The sequence below is a fragment of the Macaca nemestrina genome, chromosome 8 (assembly GCF_043159975.1).
Source record: "Macaca nemestrina isolate mMacNem1 chromosome 8, mMacNem.hap1, whole genome shotgun sequence".
Classification (NCBI taxonomy): domain Eukaryota; kingdom Metazoa; phylum Chordata; class Mammalia; order Primates; family Cercopithecidae; genus Macaca; species Macaca nemestrina.
This window is the reverse complement of record NC_092132.1, coordinates 54012593-54031508: the sequence shown is the minus strand read 5'-3', so window position 1 is coordinate 54031508 and position 18916 is coordinate 54012593. Positions and strand designations below refer to the sequence as shown.

At 36.1% G+C, this 18916-nt stretch overlaps 1 protein-coding gene across 3 annotated transcripts in view; it reads left to right on the top strand.

The window, feature by feature from the left end:
* The window catches only part of LOC105497269 (solute carrier family 26 member 7), a 143737-nt gene that overhangs the window by 68728 nt on the left and 56093 nt on the right, over positions 1-18916 (top strand). For all 3 annotated transcript variants that reach the window (XM_024797730.2, XM_011768276.3, XM_011768275.3), the window contains exon 6: positions 15481-15633. In XM_024797730.2, coding sequence (XP_024653498.2) covers positions 15481-15633 — 153 coding nt within the window. The remainder of the gene's footprint in view (positions 1-15480; positions 15634-18916) is intronic.

Here is an 18916-nt window from a genome sequence, read left to right as displayed (position 1 = left end):
TTGAGTGTGACTTAAGGTGTGAAACTAATTTAGTGAGTAATTTCTACTAATCTTGGAAATTATTCCTTGTAATGAATACTTGAATATGAGCTAATTTGGGGGCATAAGTAGAAAAAAAAAAAAAACTAGAGTTGTTTGTGAGCCAGGTATTGTTGCCAACTTCTAATGGAAGTCATCCACTGGAATTATGGTCCAGTTTAACAATAGTGCACTCCCCCACATTCTTTCAGTATTGCAAACCCTGGTATGGATTAAATCAGAGGCCTGGTCGAAATTGGTGTCTAGAGCCTCAGTAGCAGACAATCAGTTATTAAAAACCACCTGAACCTGAGAAAGAGAGCAGCACCTGGCCATTTGCAACACATTTTTCTAACAACACTCCTTTGTTCTTGGGTTTGTTTTTGAAGTGGACCTAAAATCTGTAACCGCTCAAGAACTCATATCCTATTAGAGGTTTATTTTTTAAAAAGTCTTGTTAATGAATTTGATGACAACCAAACTTTGTTTTGTTTAACTTTATGCATTGCTGTATACTAAATAACATTAATTTTTGTTTCATAATGAGAGTATTGTCATTCTTAATTTTCTTAAATATTAATGGCTGGAAGGAGCTCAATGAATGGAGTATGGTAATTTATCTATGTGTTATTGAGGTTGTTTCTGGCATTTCTGTATTATACATGGCCCCACAAGGATCCTCTTTATTTGCATATTAATCTCTGCAGCATTGATTGTTTCAGTAGCGTAAATTCCTATAATAGAATTATTAGGTCAAAGGGGTATAAAAAGTTGTATCCATTAATATTTTACTCTGACCTTATCATTGTCAACTCTGGTTATGGCTATTTTTTAAATGACCATTTGATATGTGAAAAAAATGGTATCACTTGTCTAAGTGTGTTTCTCTGATTAGTTGGTAAAGTAGTCAATAAAAAGCAATTGGCAACACAGAACTGGAAGCTGGTTCTGAATTTCTATTTCTTAGATAATATCCTGCTCAATGATTCATTCATTGTAAGAATGATTAACACTAAAACAAGAACACTGGAACTGGGTCTGGAAGCAACATAATTCCAAGCTCCAGCTCAAACAAAAGCAGACCAAAGTAGCTGTAAGCTGTCAGGTGACTGGTTGAAAGATTAAGACTTTCAGTGACAGCAGGTCTACATGACAGAACCAAAGCAGTGATAGTTTCTGTCTTGACCTTTCACCTGGAAATGGCCTGCTTGTCCGCACATGTGCAGCTTAAAGAAATGACTGTCCATTACCACTTGGCCTCTTGAATCATATCTGCATACACAAACGATCATCATTTTTTTTTTTCTAGTTGTGTTCAAGAAGCAGGGTAGCCTGCTGTGAGAATGACATTGGTCTTTCAGCTTGTTTCTCTGGTGGCATTGTGTATAAACTTCTATTAAACCCTTCAGTTAAAGGGTGTTGTGTGTGATTTTTGTTTTTCATTTTGTTTTTCTGTGAGGTAAACTGCAAGCTACTTTAGCCTAGTCTTGTAAGTCAACACTGTGGGACTTTTTGGAGGTGTTTCCTTTTTTTTCTTGAGACGGAGTCTCGCTTATCACCAGGTTGGAGTGCAGTGGCACGATCTTGGCTCACTGCAATCTCCGCCTCCTGGGAACCCTGGGAACCCAAGCGATTCTCCTGCCTCAGCCTCCTGAGTAACTGGGACTACCGGTGCGTGCCACCATGCCCAGCTAATTTTTGTATTTTTAGTAGACAGGGTTTCACCATGTTGGCCAGGTAGAGGTCTTTCTTCAAAACTTTACGTTGAAACGGAATCAGATTTGGGCATATTTTTGGACTGCTGGCTTTAAATTCACGTTACTCCGTTGATAGAAATTGCTATGCTTTGTGTTGATGGAAAATGAAAAAAAAAAGTTGCTCTTGCTTTTCAATATCACAGAGTCCTGTACTGTGAGGCTGTTAGGTGGGAATGGTGCTTTGGTTCTTTGCCAAGGTTTCAAATGGATGTTGATATTACAATGCCAAAAATTCTGGTGATCTGAGTGTTAGATTAAGAAATAAATCTTACATCATGCACAGGTTGCACTGGGATATTGAGACGTGCACTTTGGTGTACATAGGCTGAGAGAATCTGATGATGGCTACACTTGCCCCTGGATTATTTAAGTGTTGCATAAAGAAGCAGAGCTGAACTCAGCAAGGATGTAGAGCAGAGGATATCATATAGGCCTTGGCTAGCATGTCAAAGAACCTACAGCAAAATGACTTGACAATTTGCGTGACTTTTCACTCTTTGACATGCATCCTGCCTCTGAGTTTTCACAATTGTTATATCCTTTTAGAAAGCAATTCAGGCTGATGAGAGATAAAGCACATGTTACTGATATTCTTGGAACATAAATTGGATATCTAGAATATTTAAGACTCTTGCACAATGATCCAGTCATGATTCCTGATAGTCTCAGGTGGGCTACTCATTTTTGTCAAAAGAATCCAGTTTTAGCCAATCAAAATGTCCATTGATTATTCTTAGGTTGAGGTCTGCAGATTGCGGTCTCTTTATTCGCCACTATGTGGTTTCTACAGTGTCTTCCTCCCAGGGGATGTCTGATTCTGTACTATTCAGAGAATCTCATTCCCTAGTTGAGTTGGATGAGTATAAACAGCTAATATTTCCATCTCTGTGGTTGCTCTGGGGTGGCAGGTGTCCTTGCCACAATGAAATATTTTTAGGGAGCAATTTGAATCAGATACCGGTAGGGATTTGTGCTCAGTTCTGCCCCCTTAGATGGTAGATAACAGACTTCTCATAGGCTTGAGGGATAAACATGCCATAATGCCTTCCCCTTTTCTACATCTGGGACGAGGAACCCACGCCCCGACTCCAGCAAAGCTCAGGTGGTTGGGCCGCTCTTTCTCTTCTAGCTGAAAGTTGTTAAAGAGTTTCCTCAGGCGAGGAGTTCTTCCAGAGTGTTAAACACTACTAAGGCTTTCCCCTAGAACTCTGAATGCCCTTTGAGAATTTCTAGGGTCCGCATATTCAAAGGGAGCCTCCAGAATAACTGTCATGACCCTACTATATCGCTAAGAAGAGTGGATATAATTAGGCCTAACTTACCCTTTTATTTAGCCTTCCTAAATTCCTTCACATGTAACTCTTTACTTTTTAAATTTGTTCTTAAAGTTTTATCTCTAGATTCATATACTTCTGATTAAACTACCTTTCTTTTAGTATTATGGCTGGTTCTTAGTAAACGTTAAAGATTACATCAATGCGTTCTTTTTCAGGTATACATTGGGAAAAAAATTTTTTTTTCTCTGAGGTAACTTTTAGCTTTTGTTAGTTTATTAGCGCTCATACAATCAGGTAGACACTGATTTTTTTTTTTCCTTAGAAAGAGGCAACAGGGGAAAGAACTTTAGAATCATAGAAACCAGTCTTCAGACCACAGCTCTAGCCATAACTTGAGCTAATGACCCAGTGTCTTTGATTTCCAGTTGTCTTGTCTGTTTTGTACACTGATGATAATTATACTTCTTGGAATTCATTTCCAAAATGAAAAGCATTGAACACAGGTGTTCATTAAATGGAAGTCATTATCTTTCTCACTAGTAGTTAATAGTTCAATGTAACAAATTACGGATTTTTTTAAGTGCCACTTAAGTAAATAGATACTAATGCTTTTCCTCTATAGAGGACCCTTAATCAGATTTTTAAAAAAGACTAAATAACAAAACGAACTTATATGTATTTTAATGACTTAAGAATGGCTTGAACATTTATAAAACCTTTAGAAATAAATATATCTTCTGTTAGTGGGGGTTGATCATTACAATTAAAGAAAAGCTATGTTTTTTAGTTTATTTTTATTTATAAATGTTTTCAACAGTTCAGCTCAAATCTCCCTCAGCAGTTATAAACCCATTTAATAAATTATGAACAGTGTTGCAATATCTTTTAAAAAAAAGCAGAAACAATAATGTTATAAGGGTCACTTCTGTCTTGGGATCCTGGCTCAGAAGTTAAATTGTTCTATTCTTGGCTTCCTTTAAATTCAGATATTTGACCAGTAAGTTGGTTCCTTGCACAGATAAGTAGAAAAAGTTTAATTCTTATTTACAAAAAAAAATTTTAAATTGAGGAATGATGAAGTATCTTTTTATCAGAAAGGATGTTTTCCTCCAAAAGGCACAATAAAAATTACAAAAATTCCTAGTTTGTATTAGCACATGTGGGTTTCTTTGAGATGGCGCCAGTATCTCAGCCTGCAGCAGCCTATGATAAATTTGGCAAGGATACTTTCATTGGCATGGCTTTATATGAGCACTGCTCTAAATAATTATATGTACGGTTATGTACACTAAACCCAAGAGCAAAAGACAAGCTTGGCAATATATTCAGCCATCCTTCTTGGAAGTTTTTATTTCCTTCCTTATAAATGGGTAGTTTCAGAACTGGAAAACAGTTTAATTCCCACCCCAATCCCTGAAGTACAAGCAAAGTACTTTTCTAGTTTGTACTGCAAAGACTGCAAAGGAGGAACCAAGAACATTAATAAAATGGGATAGAAATGTCAGAAGGAAGTCAGAGCCAATGAAACCTTTTCTTTTATAGAGAATGAGATCACAATTAAATATGTATAAATGGGGTTTATAGGTGGAGAACAAATCTACTTTGTAGACTTAGGCACTGTGGGATTTCCGAATCAAGAACACGCTTTGATGGTTTGTGAAAGCTCACAGTTTCTCTGCAGATATTGTGACATCTCTATTGTGAATTGCAGGAATGTTCAGTATGCCCTGAAAAATGGACAGAATAAATTAAAGCGGAGAGAAAAAGAATGTTCATCTGTAACTTGATTCAATCAGTGATGCAGGGGATAGAAGATGTGGCAGGTTTAATTTGGATACGAAACAAGTATATGGAAATTTGTAGCCAAGGTTACTTTAGGATTCTAAATCAGAGAGCAAATATTTTTGCAACTCCACCATCTTAGGCTAAGCTCTCTCTATCTCTCACAATTCACTGAAAAATGCATCACCACAAAATCCAGGGCTCAAGTAATTCAAATTAAACTAATTTACCAAACAAGAGATGACTGGATGCCACCTGGACCTTGGAATGCCTGGTTGTATGTTTGGTCCAAGTGAGTGTTGCATACTCATGATGTCTTTGGCTATTTAATATACCACACTTCCCTTAGACCACATTTGTTCTGAGACTTATTGTATCCCTTGAAATAATAGCAAATGGATTTATTCCCAGTGTATCATATAGTTATTGATGAGAAATTAGGGTATAATCATGTAAAAAACTACCAGAATGTTGGTTGGTTTTTCTTCTGTCTTTTGGGTTTTTTTTTTTGTACTGATAAAAATACAGCCTGTGGTTAATATCCAATTTAATCTTTTTCTTTTCTCTTTTCTTTTCTTTTTTTTTTTTTTTTTTTTTTTGAGACGTAGTCTCACTCTGCCACTGAGGCTGGATTGCAGTGGTGCCATCTCGGCTCCCTGCAACCTCCACCTCCCGGGTTCAAGGGTTCAAGCAATTCTTGTGCCTCAGCCTCCAGAGTAGCTGGGATTGCAGATGTGCACAACCATGCCTGGGTAATTTTTGTATTTTTAGTAGAGGTGGGGTTTTGCCTTGTAGGCCAGGCTTGTCTTGAACTCCTGGCATCATGTGATCTGCCCACCTTGGCCTCCCAAAATGCTGGGATTACAGGCATGAGCCACTGTACCCAGCCTATATTTTTCTTGTTTTTCTATTTATGTTCACTACTTTAGAGGGAGGTGGGATTTGAGGGGCTTGATCTTATCAATACCTATTCTAAAATGTTTAATGATATGTAATGATATAGGCAAAGTTGATAAGAGACATCACATTCTTATGAACAAGGAGGACTTGTGCAAACATCAAGTTTTAAAGGATCAGAGTTGGTTTTAGGTGCCCCTGAGCAGGAATTTAGATTTGCTTGCACGTAGGATTCAAATGTAATGAGCTTGAAAGCAAGTTGGGGTGGGGAGAGGGCATGCCTGGGCAATCATGACTCATGTTTAAAGGTTCCAAGGATGTGAAAGCTGCCTTAATTGTCCAACAGAATAATCAGAATAATCTGGAGGGACTTTACAAGCTACACATAAGTAGGAAGAGATCAACATGCATCCTTGATTAAAGAACCACTAGAACAGATTTACTCAACAAATTGATCACCTCACAGGCATTGAGGATACAGTTGACAATAACATTTTTGTTCCCATGGAATTTTATTGAAACACTGAGGAAGGACGCAAAGTATGGAGAGAGGAGACAAACAAATTGGCAAAAAAAGTAATCTCAGATAGTGTTAATGAAGGAAACAAGGCAGTGTGACTGAAGGTGGGCAATGTGGTCAAGTGACAGGGTTGGGTCTGCTTAGATAAGATGGCCTGGGAAACCTTTTCTGGGGACATGGCTTTTGAGTGGAGGCTAGAAGGATGAGAGAGACCCAGCCATAGAATGATTTAAGAGTATTCTACAAAGAAAGAGCAGCAAATGCTAATTCCCTAAGGTAGATACAAACTTGGCATGTTGGAAAGACAGAATGTGTTTGCTTCTAAGTTTCTTTCCGGTGGAATTTCAGAAATTTTGTGATTCTATTTCATTAACTCCTGAGGTTTGGCTACAAGACCAGACCCTACTCTTGTTTTATATGTGTAGCTGGCAGAATATAGGTTTAATAGTGAGACAAGACCAAGAACTACATGTCAGCTCCATTGTTCAATTTCTGTGTGGCCTTAAGCAATTTAGCTAACCTCTCCAAGTCTTATTTTCCTCATGCATTCAATGGAAATAATAATACTCACCTTGCATTAATTAAGAAATTAAATGAATCACTGTGTATAAGATGGCCAGCATAGAGCCTGAAAGTGTTGATTCCCCTACTCTTCTAGGAAGTGACTAAGTTTAAACAGTTTCCCCATTCCTTCTTCCTGAGTTCCCCCTGCACCACCCTCCATCTGCCTGTGATAGGGAAAAATGTGAAAATTCCTCTCCCTTCAGGAACGGAGGGTGAGGGCACTGTATAGATACAGGTAGGCTTTCACCAAATACGTTTATGTTAAGAAAGGCCATGGTCTGTGTACTAACAGCTTTCAGAATCAACTTGGAAAGCTTATTGTTTCCCTTGTACTAACGTGACTCTGCTGCTGATGTTGAAGGCACAAGGCTTGAGGGTGAGAAGAGCTTGTATGCCTGAGAAGCAGCTAGGTGCCGTTGAATACCACCACTAAAACCCCAAATCTAAGACTTCATGCTCCACAATAGTCTCCTCTTCAAAGAGATAGCATCTTCCCTCCATAACCCAAGGGAAAAGGAACCAGCAGGGAGATTTGGAAAAATTCTCTGCTGGACAGAAAAAATCATGAGAGAGGCACTGGTAAAACGTGCACGTGTTTGTCTAGGGTTGAGGGAACCTGTGTCAAAATCCTGATTTTGTCACGCACAAGCCAAGTCACCTGGGGCAGGACAGTAGTCTTTGGAGCCTTGGTTTCTATTTCTGCAGAATATATGTGTGGAACTGGTTGATTTTTAAGGTTTTTTTCTGGTGCTGACAAGTGTCTTCTGAACATTTCCTTTGTTAGGCACTTTAGTTGTAATCCTCACCACAAATATTAACTATGCCTAATTGTCCTTTGGTAGATGCTCGTTCAGTTGGCTATCTCTCTTAACAGTACTGATCACTTGGTAATTATTATTGAAAACTTTCTGTTTTGTTTCTTTTTGTGTTTTAGAATACTTCTACCTCAGCTAACATGAAAAGAGGGGAATTTGCTAGGGTCTGTGATTCTAAGAACAAAAGCTTGGAATCCCCTCTGCCCTCTGTATTAGCTTGCTATGGCTGCCACAATAAACTGTCACAGACGAAGTCACTTAAACAACATTAATTTAATTTCTCCCAGTTCTGGAGGCTGGAGATTCACAATCCATGTGCTGGCAGGACTGGTTTCTTTTGAGGCCTCCCTCTTGCTGCTTCCTCACATGGTGGAATCCCTGGGCATGCACAGCCCCTGTGTCTGTGTGTCCTGATTCTTAGGAGGACGCCAATCATATTGGATTAGGGCCCACCCTAATGGCTTCCTTTTAACTTAATTACTTCTTTAGAGACCCTGTCTCCAAATAGAGTCACACTCTGAAGTACTGGGGGTTAGGATTTGAACATATGAATATTGAGGGAACACAAGTCAGCCCATAATACTCTCTTTGAGCTGTCTCAGAAGTGAGCAGCAGTAGATTTGGTGCTGGCTCTTATGGCTACTGTAACTTGTTATCACAAATCTAGTGGTTTAACAAAACAAATTTATTCCCACATTTCTGGAAGACACTTCAAAATCAAGGTCTCATCTGGTCCACGCTCCCTCTGGAGATTCTAGGGGAGAATCCATCCTTGCCTTTTCAGCTTCTGCTGGCTCCTGGCATTCCTTGGCTTGTGGCTGCATCATGCCAACTTCTACCTCTGTCTTCACATGGCCTTCCCCGCTGTTTGTTCTTCTCTCCTATCTCTTACAAAGATACTGATCATGGGATTTAGGGCCAACCCAGGCAATTGTAGGTGCTCTCATCTTGCGATCGATCCTTTACTTAATTACATCTGCAAAGACCTTATTTTTGCAAATAAAGTCACAGTCACAGGCACTGGAGTTTAGAATGTACCATCTAAATGGATAGATTATTAATAAATTTTACTCAACATAGGACTTTACAGTAGATACAATGAGTAAAATAATTTATTCAGTGGTGCTACTGTTGTCTTAATATACACTCCTTTTGAGACATAGAAAATAGTTAATATTTTTAGACACCTATCTATATACTGATTATGCCAAATGCACTTTCAAACCAAAGTTTGCACATGTGTTAGCTGGCATATATGGATGTTACCATTGTTTCTGGAGATAGTTCTGGTTTTGTGGTTGATGACTGACTCAAAGTCATATATTGGGAATTAAGAATTGTAGATTGCAGATTAGTAGTTTATATCTACTATTAAAATAGTGTGCTGATAGATTTACCACAGTGTGCTAATTTTGCTAATGCTCTGTTGTTTCTCTAGTCAAACAGAAACTTATTTATCACAGATCTTTAGTGCCAAGATAGTGTAGGAATGATAAACAATGCTACTAAAGGGTTATGTGTTGTTTTTCACATAGAAATATTTATTCAAATAATCTTTTTGGTCCCTTTATGGATAATTCAAAAATGTATTCATCATTACTAGTGAAGAATTATTATCAGTAATATCATTATGCTCTAAAAATATTTAAATCCTTTTTTCTCATGTACATTTTATTACAGCAAAACCTAGACCAACCAGAATGCCGAGGAAAAGAATGTTTTGATTAATAGAATTTTCTGGTTAATAAAGTATTGAGCAGAAAGTTTATTTAATTTTTAATACTTGTTAATATTTTCTAAACATATAAGATCTTTCTATTTGTATTACGAAATTTAACAGAGTGGATAAACTTTGTATTTTTTTTTTTTACTGCATAGGTATTTCTTTACAGTGCCTTGTTTAGAAATGTATGACAGTCATGCAATGAGAATTCAATGTCTGTGGACCCAGGGAGACCTTTATTTATCTTTTCTTAACTAAATACTGAATATAAACTTTTTCAGCCTTGATGTTGCTTCATTTTTATAAAATTAAAATTTGACTATATCAAAGATGGATTACTTAAAATTACTGCAATGGTAGCTTGAATATTTGGCTCAATGTCTTGCACATGATAGAACTTCAATAAACAAGTTGAATAAATGAATACTTGATAACTGCAAATCCCCCTAATATGATGTAACCCAAGTATTGGTAGTGAGAAGAGTCTGGATCCTTTCTCTTCTTGTTATTCTACTTATTCAAGGTAAAATCTACGCCTATTTACAGACTTATTGTTACTATTACTATGCTAGACCCAAGTATTCATTCATTCAACAATATTTATTGAGTATCCACTTTTTTCCGAAACACCATTCTAGAAGTTGAGAATCCATCATTGAATAAAAAAGCTTATAAAGAAAGGCAAATTAGATAAAACACATTATATAAATATTTGTGTGTGTGTGTGTGTGTGTGTAAATGTCTATGAAGTACTTTAGAAAAAAGCCTCACCTCTAAAGAAAATAATGAGAAGCAATACATGTGCTGTGGGTAGGTGATTTATCTCAAGATGGCTTGTTTATGCATATTGATATTTTTTCATTTTATATCATTATATTAAATGGTAAATTTAAACAACCAATATTACAGTCTCAAAATGAGCTGAGCTCTCAATATGTAATGAACGAATATTATAGTTTTATTAAACTGACTGGGCAGTTCTGGTTAGATAGCTTACTTATTTATCCATACAGATATAAATATTATCTTTGCTTCTCTGAGATCTGGGGAGAAAATGTTGATCCTCAATAGGAATTTTTATCTACTGGAGCTCAGTGCATGATAGTGTATTCAGATGACTGGATTTATACCAGAAATTAGAAATTTAATGTGTGCTTAGGATGCCTGGAACTCTATTAAATGAGCATATGTAAATAGGTGTGTGTGCGTGTGTGCATGTCTATCCTTAGCCCCATTCCTATTTCTTTTTCCATATGCCACCCATCTATCATGAGCCTGTTTTAGCTTGTGATTCTCTCTGTGGGTCCACATGACAGTCATTAGAATGACACTCCTCACCAGCCTCCTTTCCTATTGTGTTCTTCATGCTGGTTGTAATGAGCTATCCACCCCCGTGTTCTTCTGGAGCATCTTGTGAGATGTGCTTTGCTTGATGAGCTGTAGTTTAATCCAGACAGACAATAAAAACCCTGGGGGGGTTTCTCATTCCATTCATTCTGGGGTGGTCATTTTTATTACTGCAAACACATGTTCTCAAAATGCACACTACAGCAAATTTTGTATGGCTTGGAAGTTTTGCATATTTCTACTCTTTCTTATACAGACAGTGTCATGGCATACTTTTAATACCCTATAAAACATCAGAAAAGATATTCTCTAAATGCTTTAAAATACTTGGATGTTTGTCTTCTTCTTGACAAATCGTCTAAATAATATTCTCGATTTTATCCTCAAATCATGAAAAATCATCAGAAAGCATTTGGACAATTTGTTTTTTGATATCGTCTCTATCCCCATTCCCTGTAGAATATTTCTCATTTTGGATTTTTATCCTGGGATTGATTGAGTAGTGGGCAACTTTAAGTAATGAACTCTGTTCCTTCTGTAGAAATCCTGTGAACAGTTATCATCCACAACATAGAGACAGAGAGGAAAAATGTCATCTGCATCTAAGATAACGATGATATTGTAGTACCTACTTTTGTTTTCAAGTAACATGGAATAAAATAGAATTATGTGAAAAAGATAATAAGTAAAGCTTCCTGACCCCTAATGTGTTTATTAATGTATCTGATTACATAACCAGTGGTTTTTTGTTATTGTCCCTTTAACTATATGGATAAAAGGGGGTCTGGATAGCCTGCATTATCCTAATTCTTTTCACCCAGTGAGGCTCCATTTAATTGAGTACATTTTCTTTATCTTAATTCTATTATCCTAATTCTTTTCAGCCAGTGAGGCTCCACTTAATTGAGTACATTTTCTTTGCTCAAAAGAGTTAACATGTTAATGATAAAATTCAATATGCAGAATTCAGGCTCAACCTGATGCACCACCTTTATACCAGGTGCTTTTGATCCTTGGGCCAGATGGGCTGAGTTTTTTGAGGAGGAAACCTACTAAGCAGAATTTTATGATATTCTAAGGAATATAGCCCATATAAATTCTTTTGACTCATTATCTATATTATGTTTTGACTCAATATTTTGAGTTGTGGTCAAATTATATTTAATATGCTAAATAGAAAGGACAAAGAACACAAAAAAGTTAGGCTACTATAAGAATAATCTGTGTGCCAGAATAAAACTAATCTTTATCACCTGAAACTAGACTTGACCAATTCACTGTGGACAATTAGAAATGAAGTTATAAAAACCGGATTCAGCATGTTCAAGAGAAGGAGAAGTTAAGAGACATTTTGAAAATAAGCATATAAGGACAATTTAAAACCCTAAAGTTATTGAAGTGATATATTTTCAGAAGAGAAAACATGGAAGATACAAATAAGCTCTTATGCAGAGCTGTTAACATTCCAGATACATTCATACATATTTAGAAGCATGAAATTTTATTTCATCAAAAGTAATATCTATATTAGCTTTCTAGGGCTTTCAAAACAAATATCACAGACTGGGTGGTTTAAACAACAGAACTTTATTTCTTATAGTCCTGGAGACTGTGATCGAGAAGTCTAGATCAAGGTGATGGCAATTTTGGTCTCTTCTTAAGGCCTCTCCCCTTGGCTTGTAGATGGTGGCCTTCTCCTTGTGTCCTGACATGGTATTTCCTCTGTACAAGGTTCATGTCTGTGTTCTAACCTCTTCTCATAAGGATACCAGTCATTTTGGATTATGGCCCACCCATATGACCTCATTTTACCTTAATCACCTCTTTAAAGGCCCTATTTGCAGTATAGTCACTTTCTGATGCACTGGGGGTTCAGACTTCAACATATGAACTCAGAGGGGGCCACACAACTGAGCCCATAACAATGTCAAACCATGCACATTTATTTGAAACTTTTCTTCTCCCACTTAGCATTATAACAGGAAGGTCTTTCCATGTCAATAAATATACATTTTGTCTAAAATAATGAATTTAATGGATGTAGACTATTATATGTATACATGTAACCTAGAGAATTCAACCAGTTCTCTTTTGTTTTACTCTTTAAATGGTTTCCATTTTCAATGCTGTTTTAAACAATGTTTCAGTGAATATCTTTGTAACAAGGTCTTTTCACATGAGCTTAATTATGTTCATAGCTTAATATTTTGAAGTAGAATTGCTAAGGCAAACAATAGAGCAGTTCAAAAGTGTTTATTTTATTTTTCAGCTTTATTGAGATATAATTGACAGATAAAAATTGTATATGTTCAAAATGTACAATGTGATGTTTTGACGTATATATACATTGTGAAATGATTTCCACACTCAAGCTAATTAACATGTGTATTGCCTTCAAAGGCTTCCTATACATGTTATCAGATCACCAAAGGATTACAACAATTTATACTCACAAGGGCATGTAAAAGAGTTCCCATTTTTTCCCCCAGATTACACATTTAAATTATTATTATTTAAGCATCATTAATAATATGATAAAAGAAAAAATGCTTTCTTATTGTTTGAATTTACAGTTCTTTGATTACTAGTGTGATTGAGCTCTTTGTTCATATGTTTATTCACCATTTATATTTCTTTTGTTATCTGTTTATGTCCTCTGCTAATTTTAAAATCTTTATTTTCTATGACTTCAGGTTTTACATTTAACCTCTTTTAATCTAGAATTTATTTTATTCTGCTTAGTTTTTGTTTAAATATGATATATTGGATAATCTTTAATATTGGATAATGCAACTGTTACGTGTTTCTGGGTTTTTATTGTTTTAAAATTTTTCATATATATATACACACATATATATGTTATATGTTTTTAAGTTAGAGACCCTCTCTATATATATTAATATATATATTTAATTAATATGTATTTAATATATATTTAATTAATATGTATTAATATATATATATTTAATACACACACACACACACACACACACACATATATTTAAGCTAGAGATGGGATCTCCTTCTGTTGCCCAGGCTGGAATGTAGTGGTGCAATCATAGCTCACTGTAACCTAGAATTCCCGGGCTCAAGGGATCCCCCCGCTCCAGCAGGCTCTTGGGTAGCTAGGACTACAGGGGCATGCCACCACACCCAGCTAATTTTTTAAATTTTTCATAGGGAAAGAGTCTTGCTATATTGCCCAGGGTGGTTTCAAACTCCTGGCTTCAAGCGATCCTCCTGTCTCAGCTTCCCACAGTGCTAGGTGGTGAGCCACCGCACCCAGCTTTTTCTTATATATTTTGTTATTAGTATCATGTTTTGACTTATTATAAATATACTTTTATGTTTGTTAGTATAAACCCATAAATATTTTCTTGCAACATTTTCTAATATATTCTGTGCGTTTAATATTCTGTATGAATTTGAGAACCACTATGTTAAATTTCCAGACAACGAAATTCCAGTTGAGTTTCCTTATATCAAACATTCATGTAGAGGATAGATTGTATTTGGCTGGCTATTATTATTCAGCACCTAATTTAGGGTTCTTTAAAATCTCAACCTATCTTTTTCGTGCTAGTAGATTAGATACTTACATAACTATCAATAACATTCTAAGTTGTTGAACAAAGAGTTATTGGCACTTAATTGAAACATAGCCTTTGATTTTAAAAAGGGCTTTAATATTGTTCTTTTGGTTGATTTTACTCTTACATTGATCCTACCTTTTCTGCCACATCAGATCATCCCAAATTACCAAGATTGTGTGTTTGATGTTAATGTATTATACTTTCTTCCTAGTTTCAGGCAAATTCTTTGATGTAGGTATAACTTCAAGCAGGGCTACACACTTTTAAAGACAAATAGTTGTATTGATTTCTTGACCATACTTTTCAGGAAGTCATGCACCCCTCCCCTCACATTCTACACTCTAAGTTTTACAAATATGCCCTTTAGGCAGAATATTTTCTGTCAGGTTTCTTCCTCTTACTCCCTCTATCATCTATAACCTGGCCTGGCCAATTCCCATTTATCTTCTTTGAGAAGCCCCCCCACCCCACCGCCCACTACCACTCAAAACCCTAAGTCATATATTTCAGGTGCCCTTTCCATGTCCATAGCACTGTATGCATTAATTTGTTGTTTTACTTAGCAATTCCTACACTAGACCATGAGCTCTGTGAATACTGAAGCAATGTCTAAATTTTTTACTATGTAGACCTCGCAGTGGGCATGGTGCTTGGTATAAAGTAAGTAACAATAAACAAGTAAGTTAATGCTGAATGACTGAGAACATGTTAATATTTTACATGAAGCCAAATATCTGATGTCAGTTAAATGCCAGCTCTTAACTCTTTTGTGTGTGATCTATATGTGTGCTTATTTGCTTCTGGGGTTTGAGGAGGGCCCCAAAGTTGGGGAACCCATGGTTCCCTGACTGCTGTTAATGATGAATCTGCATATAAATAATGAGTTAAACATCTCTGCCCCTCGAAGTGTCAGGGATGAAGCCGGAAGAGTCATTCTCTTTAGCAGTGTTCTTATGTAGGAAGGTGCAAACCCTGAGTTTGATGAAAGAATCAAGGGTACAGAAATTTTGTAGATGCAAATAAATATATAGCATTAGCACTGACTACCCTCCTACCTATACCTTTCCTCTCCCTAGCCATTAAGATAGTTTTATAAAACATCATTGAGTATATTGGGGGTCATATTTTCATGTTAGTATATTATAGGTGACCCTGAATTTTGTTCGTATTTTTTCTCATTACTGTAGATTTATGCATATGTTTTTGAAAACATCAAGTCTGTGCGACTGGAAGCATTGCTTTTATCCTTGCTGAGCATCGTGGTCCTTGTTCTTGTTAAAGAGCTGAATGAACAGTTTAAAAGGAAAATTAAAGTTGTTCTTCCTGTCGATTTAGTTTTGGTAAGTATAAAATGAACATTTAGTTTTTCACCACACAAAGCTTGACAGTTCTTGGGGAGATCTGCAGATGCTTACTATATTGTCTACAGTAACCCTCAGCTACTCCTGTCTCTCATTAAAGCAGGGCTAATTTGCGTGGCTATACAGTAATGTAAGAACAGGAAACATTTTGAGTCAATAATTTTAAAAAGAAAGCACACATGTTTTTAATTTATACAACATTTCTCGTATGCTTATAATTTTTTATATAAATAAGAAAACGTATAGCTTAAAATCTTAAATAAGGAGGTACTTATAAGGGTGAGACTCAAAATATCTCTGGCATGTTCTTCTGTAAATTAATAAAATATGGTATCATTTCCTATTTATATGGCACCTATGAAATATATATAGAAATATTATCAATTGATAAATGTTCATTCATGATTGAAAGGTTTTTGTTACTTACCTAATTTTGCTTCATTGAAAGGATGCTCATGATTTTCATTGGCCAAAGCTGGTTCTCTAAAATATGTTTTTGTTGTACCTGGAAAAGCAATACATTACATTTTGCTCCTAAGGCTTGTGGCATTAGAAAATATATTCTGAAATTTCAAGAACCTCTAATGGGAACTCTTAACTATACAAAGAATTAAGTTGAAAATAAAATCTTAACGTATAACCACAGTCTACTAATTTACTATCAGTTGGCTTTAGTATTTTAATGATCTTTGAGTTATACATGTATATGATAAATGTTGTCTAAATAACTTTATCTATTAAAATATTCCTTCTAATTGTTGAAATTATGTAGGTTTATGTACAATTATAAGGCTAGCACATTGGAAATTAACTCTGAAGGCTATGACTCATTTCTATACAACTAATACAAAAGACTTCTCTCCATAACTAGGCCATGTATTATCCTATACTCTTGATAATTTGTTGAGATCTATATAACATATGTGATTTATATAATATATATGTGTGTGTATTTCAAATAAGTCATAAAAATACAGAGTATTATGATTATTAGTTTTCACAGCAACAACTGTGAAACATACCATCTTATCTCAAAGTCCTGTAGATATTAAGAAATGCTTATTATATCTTGGGAAGCTATATTGCATAAGTTTCATAAAACCAAAAATTGAAAATAACCTTAGGGAGGAAGGCTGTTAAGCTGGTAGTAAAACATTTGCTTATTCTCTGCAAAACCAGTTACAATTATTCTTACAATAAGATTAAAGGTATTCCTTATATACGTGTTATCCCTAACATTTCTAAGACCCAAGGCAAAAGTACCAATGCAAGCCCCAATACTTGTAAGTTATAGATCAAAATGTTAAATATAACAGATTCTGTTTTCTTATGTTGACAAATATCCCTTAGTGATGACTTTGAAAGCCGGGTTAGAACAGATAATTTTCCTAGTCATTTATGTTCTGCCAGTATGGGGCAGAGTGGGGAGACCCAGCCTCTTGGTCTGCTCCCTCTCTTCACTTTCCAGCTCTATCCCACCTGCCAGGGGATTCATATGTATATGTGTGGACACCTCTGTCCTCACATCCAGGCTCCAAACACATCGCCACTCCATCACCACTACGACTATCTCTTTGCCAACTTTCTTGAGCTACCCTGGGAGGATGGACTTCCAGAAGGTGCCCTGCAAGCAGGCAGAAGGCCATTTGGGCAAGGAATGATAGATTCTTGAGTATCCAGATTGTGGTTCAGAAAGAAGGGGACTGGTTTGAGTTGGGCACAAACTCCCTACTCCCACAGAGCTCTCTTCTTGTGGGAAAGTCTACAGTTGGAAGAAGTCAGATTAGAACCCTCGGAAGCAGGGGTCCCCAACTTCCGGGCCATGGACTGGTACCAGTTCATGGACTGTTAGGAACCTGGCCACACAGCAGAAGAACATGACTGCCTGAGCTCAGCCTCCTGTCAGATCAGTGGCAGCATTAGATTCTCAGAGGAACACAAACCCTGTTGTGAACTGTGCATGTGAGAGATCTAGGCTGCGTGCTCCTTATGAGAACCTAGTGCCTGATAATCTGAGGTGGGAACAGCTTCATCATCCCCAAACCATCTCCCACCTCCTCTCCCAACCCTGTTTATGAAGAAATTGTCTTGCACAAAAAGGATGGGGACTGCTGCTCTAAAGCACTAGTCACACCTGGGGTGCAATCCCCTCTTGCCCAGGTCTAAGGGCAGTACTGGCCTTATACACACATATTGAATTAATATTGAAGAAGGACCAATTACTCAACTGGTAAGGAAAGTTTAATTTTGGTAAAGAAATACAGCGAGGAATAAAACACTATCTGAAAGGCTAATTCAGTGAGTTAGGGCACTTAATTTTAATATTAATTGTGTATCAAACATCCTGTATACTTCAATTTTCAGTAAGAATCCAGTATCTTGTAGCTATGGCATATTTTCTTTACAACTCACATTATTTTCTGACCTAGAATAGATGTTTCATGATGATTATGAGCAATTATAATTTATTAATTGGCATAGGAATTTTTAAATATGTTAATATGTCTGATTCTAAACTAATAGCCTGAATCTTTAGCTACTACTAGCTTCTTTAGAAAATGCTACTATTATATCACAATATTTATAAAGTTTAACAATATCACCTTTATGGTTTTGTTGCTTTTTATCTTTTTCTTTATGTCTTCAGGGTGTTTTGCTTTTTAAGCCTATTTCATGTTTTAAAAACCTCCGCAAATTCAGCTAAATATCATCACAGAGAACAGAACAACAGGAATAGGGGAAAAACCTACAAAATTATATTATTGGGCATTGATTATTAGATATTCGTTATTTTGCTAGTGTGAATTTGTTATACTTTTTTCTGGCCATGTATATTGTAAATTTGTACTTTAAGTGAATTATTGATATGTCTCTTTTACAAGACGATTTACTCCAAACTGATACCATAATCATGTGAAATTTTTAATATCTATTAAAATTATCAGAAAAATGAAAATCGATGGAAAACAGTAGACTGCAGTGGCTGGTGAACTGGGCTCTGATATGCATATTAAAGATGATTATGGGTATAGGCAGGGAACATATAACCTTGCTTAGCATATGTCAGTAACAGAAGGATAGGGTATCTGAAGCTCCATAGGGGTCATTTTAAAAGCATTGAGCCCAGCAGGCTGTGAAGCAGGATGTTTCACTATAAGAAATCGTAAAAGCTAAAAATTTAAAAATATTAAAGGAGACTGTAAATCATCATTGATTACTAACATGGATTAGGAATGTTGATGCAATATCTCAAACTCTTGAA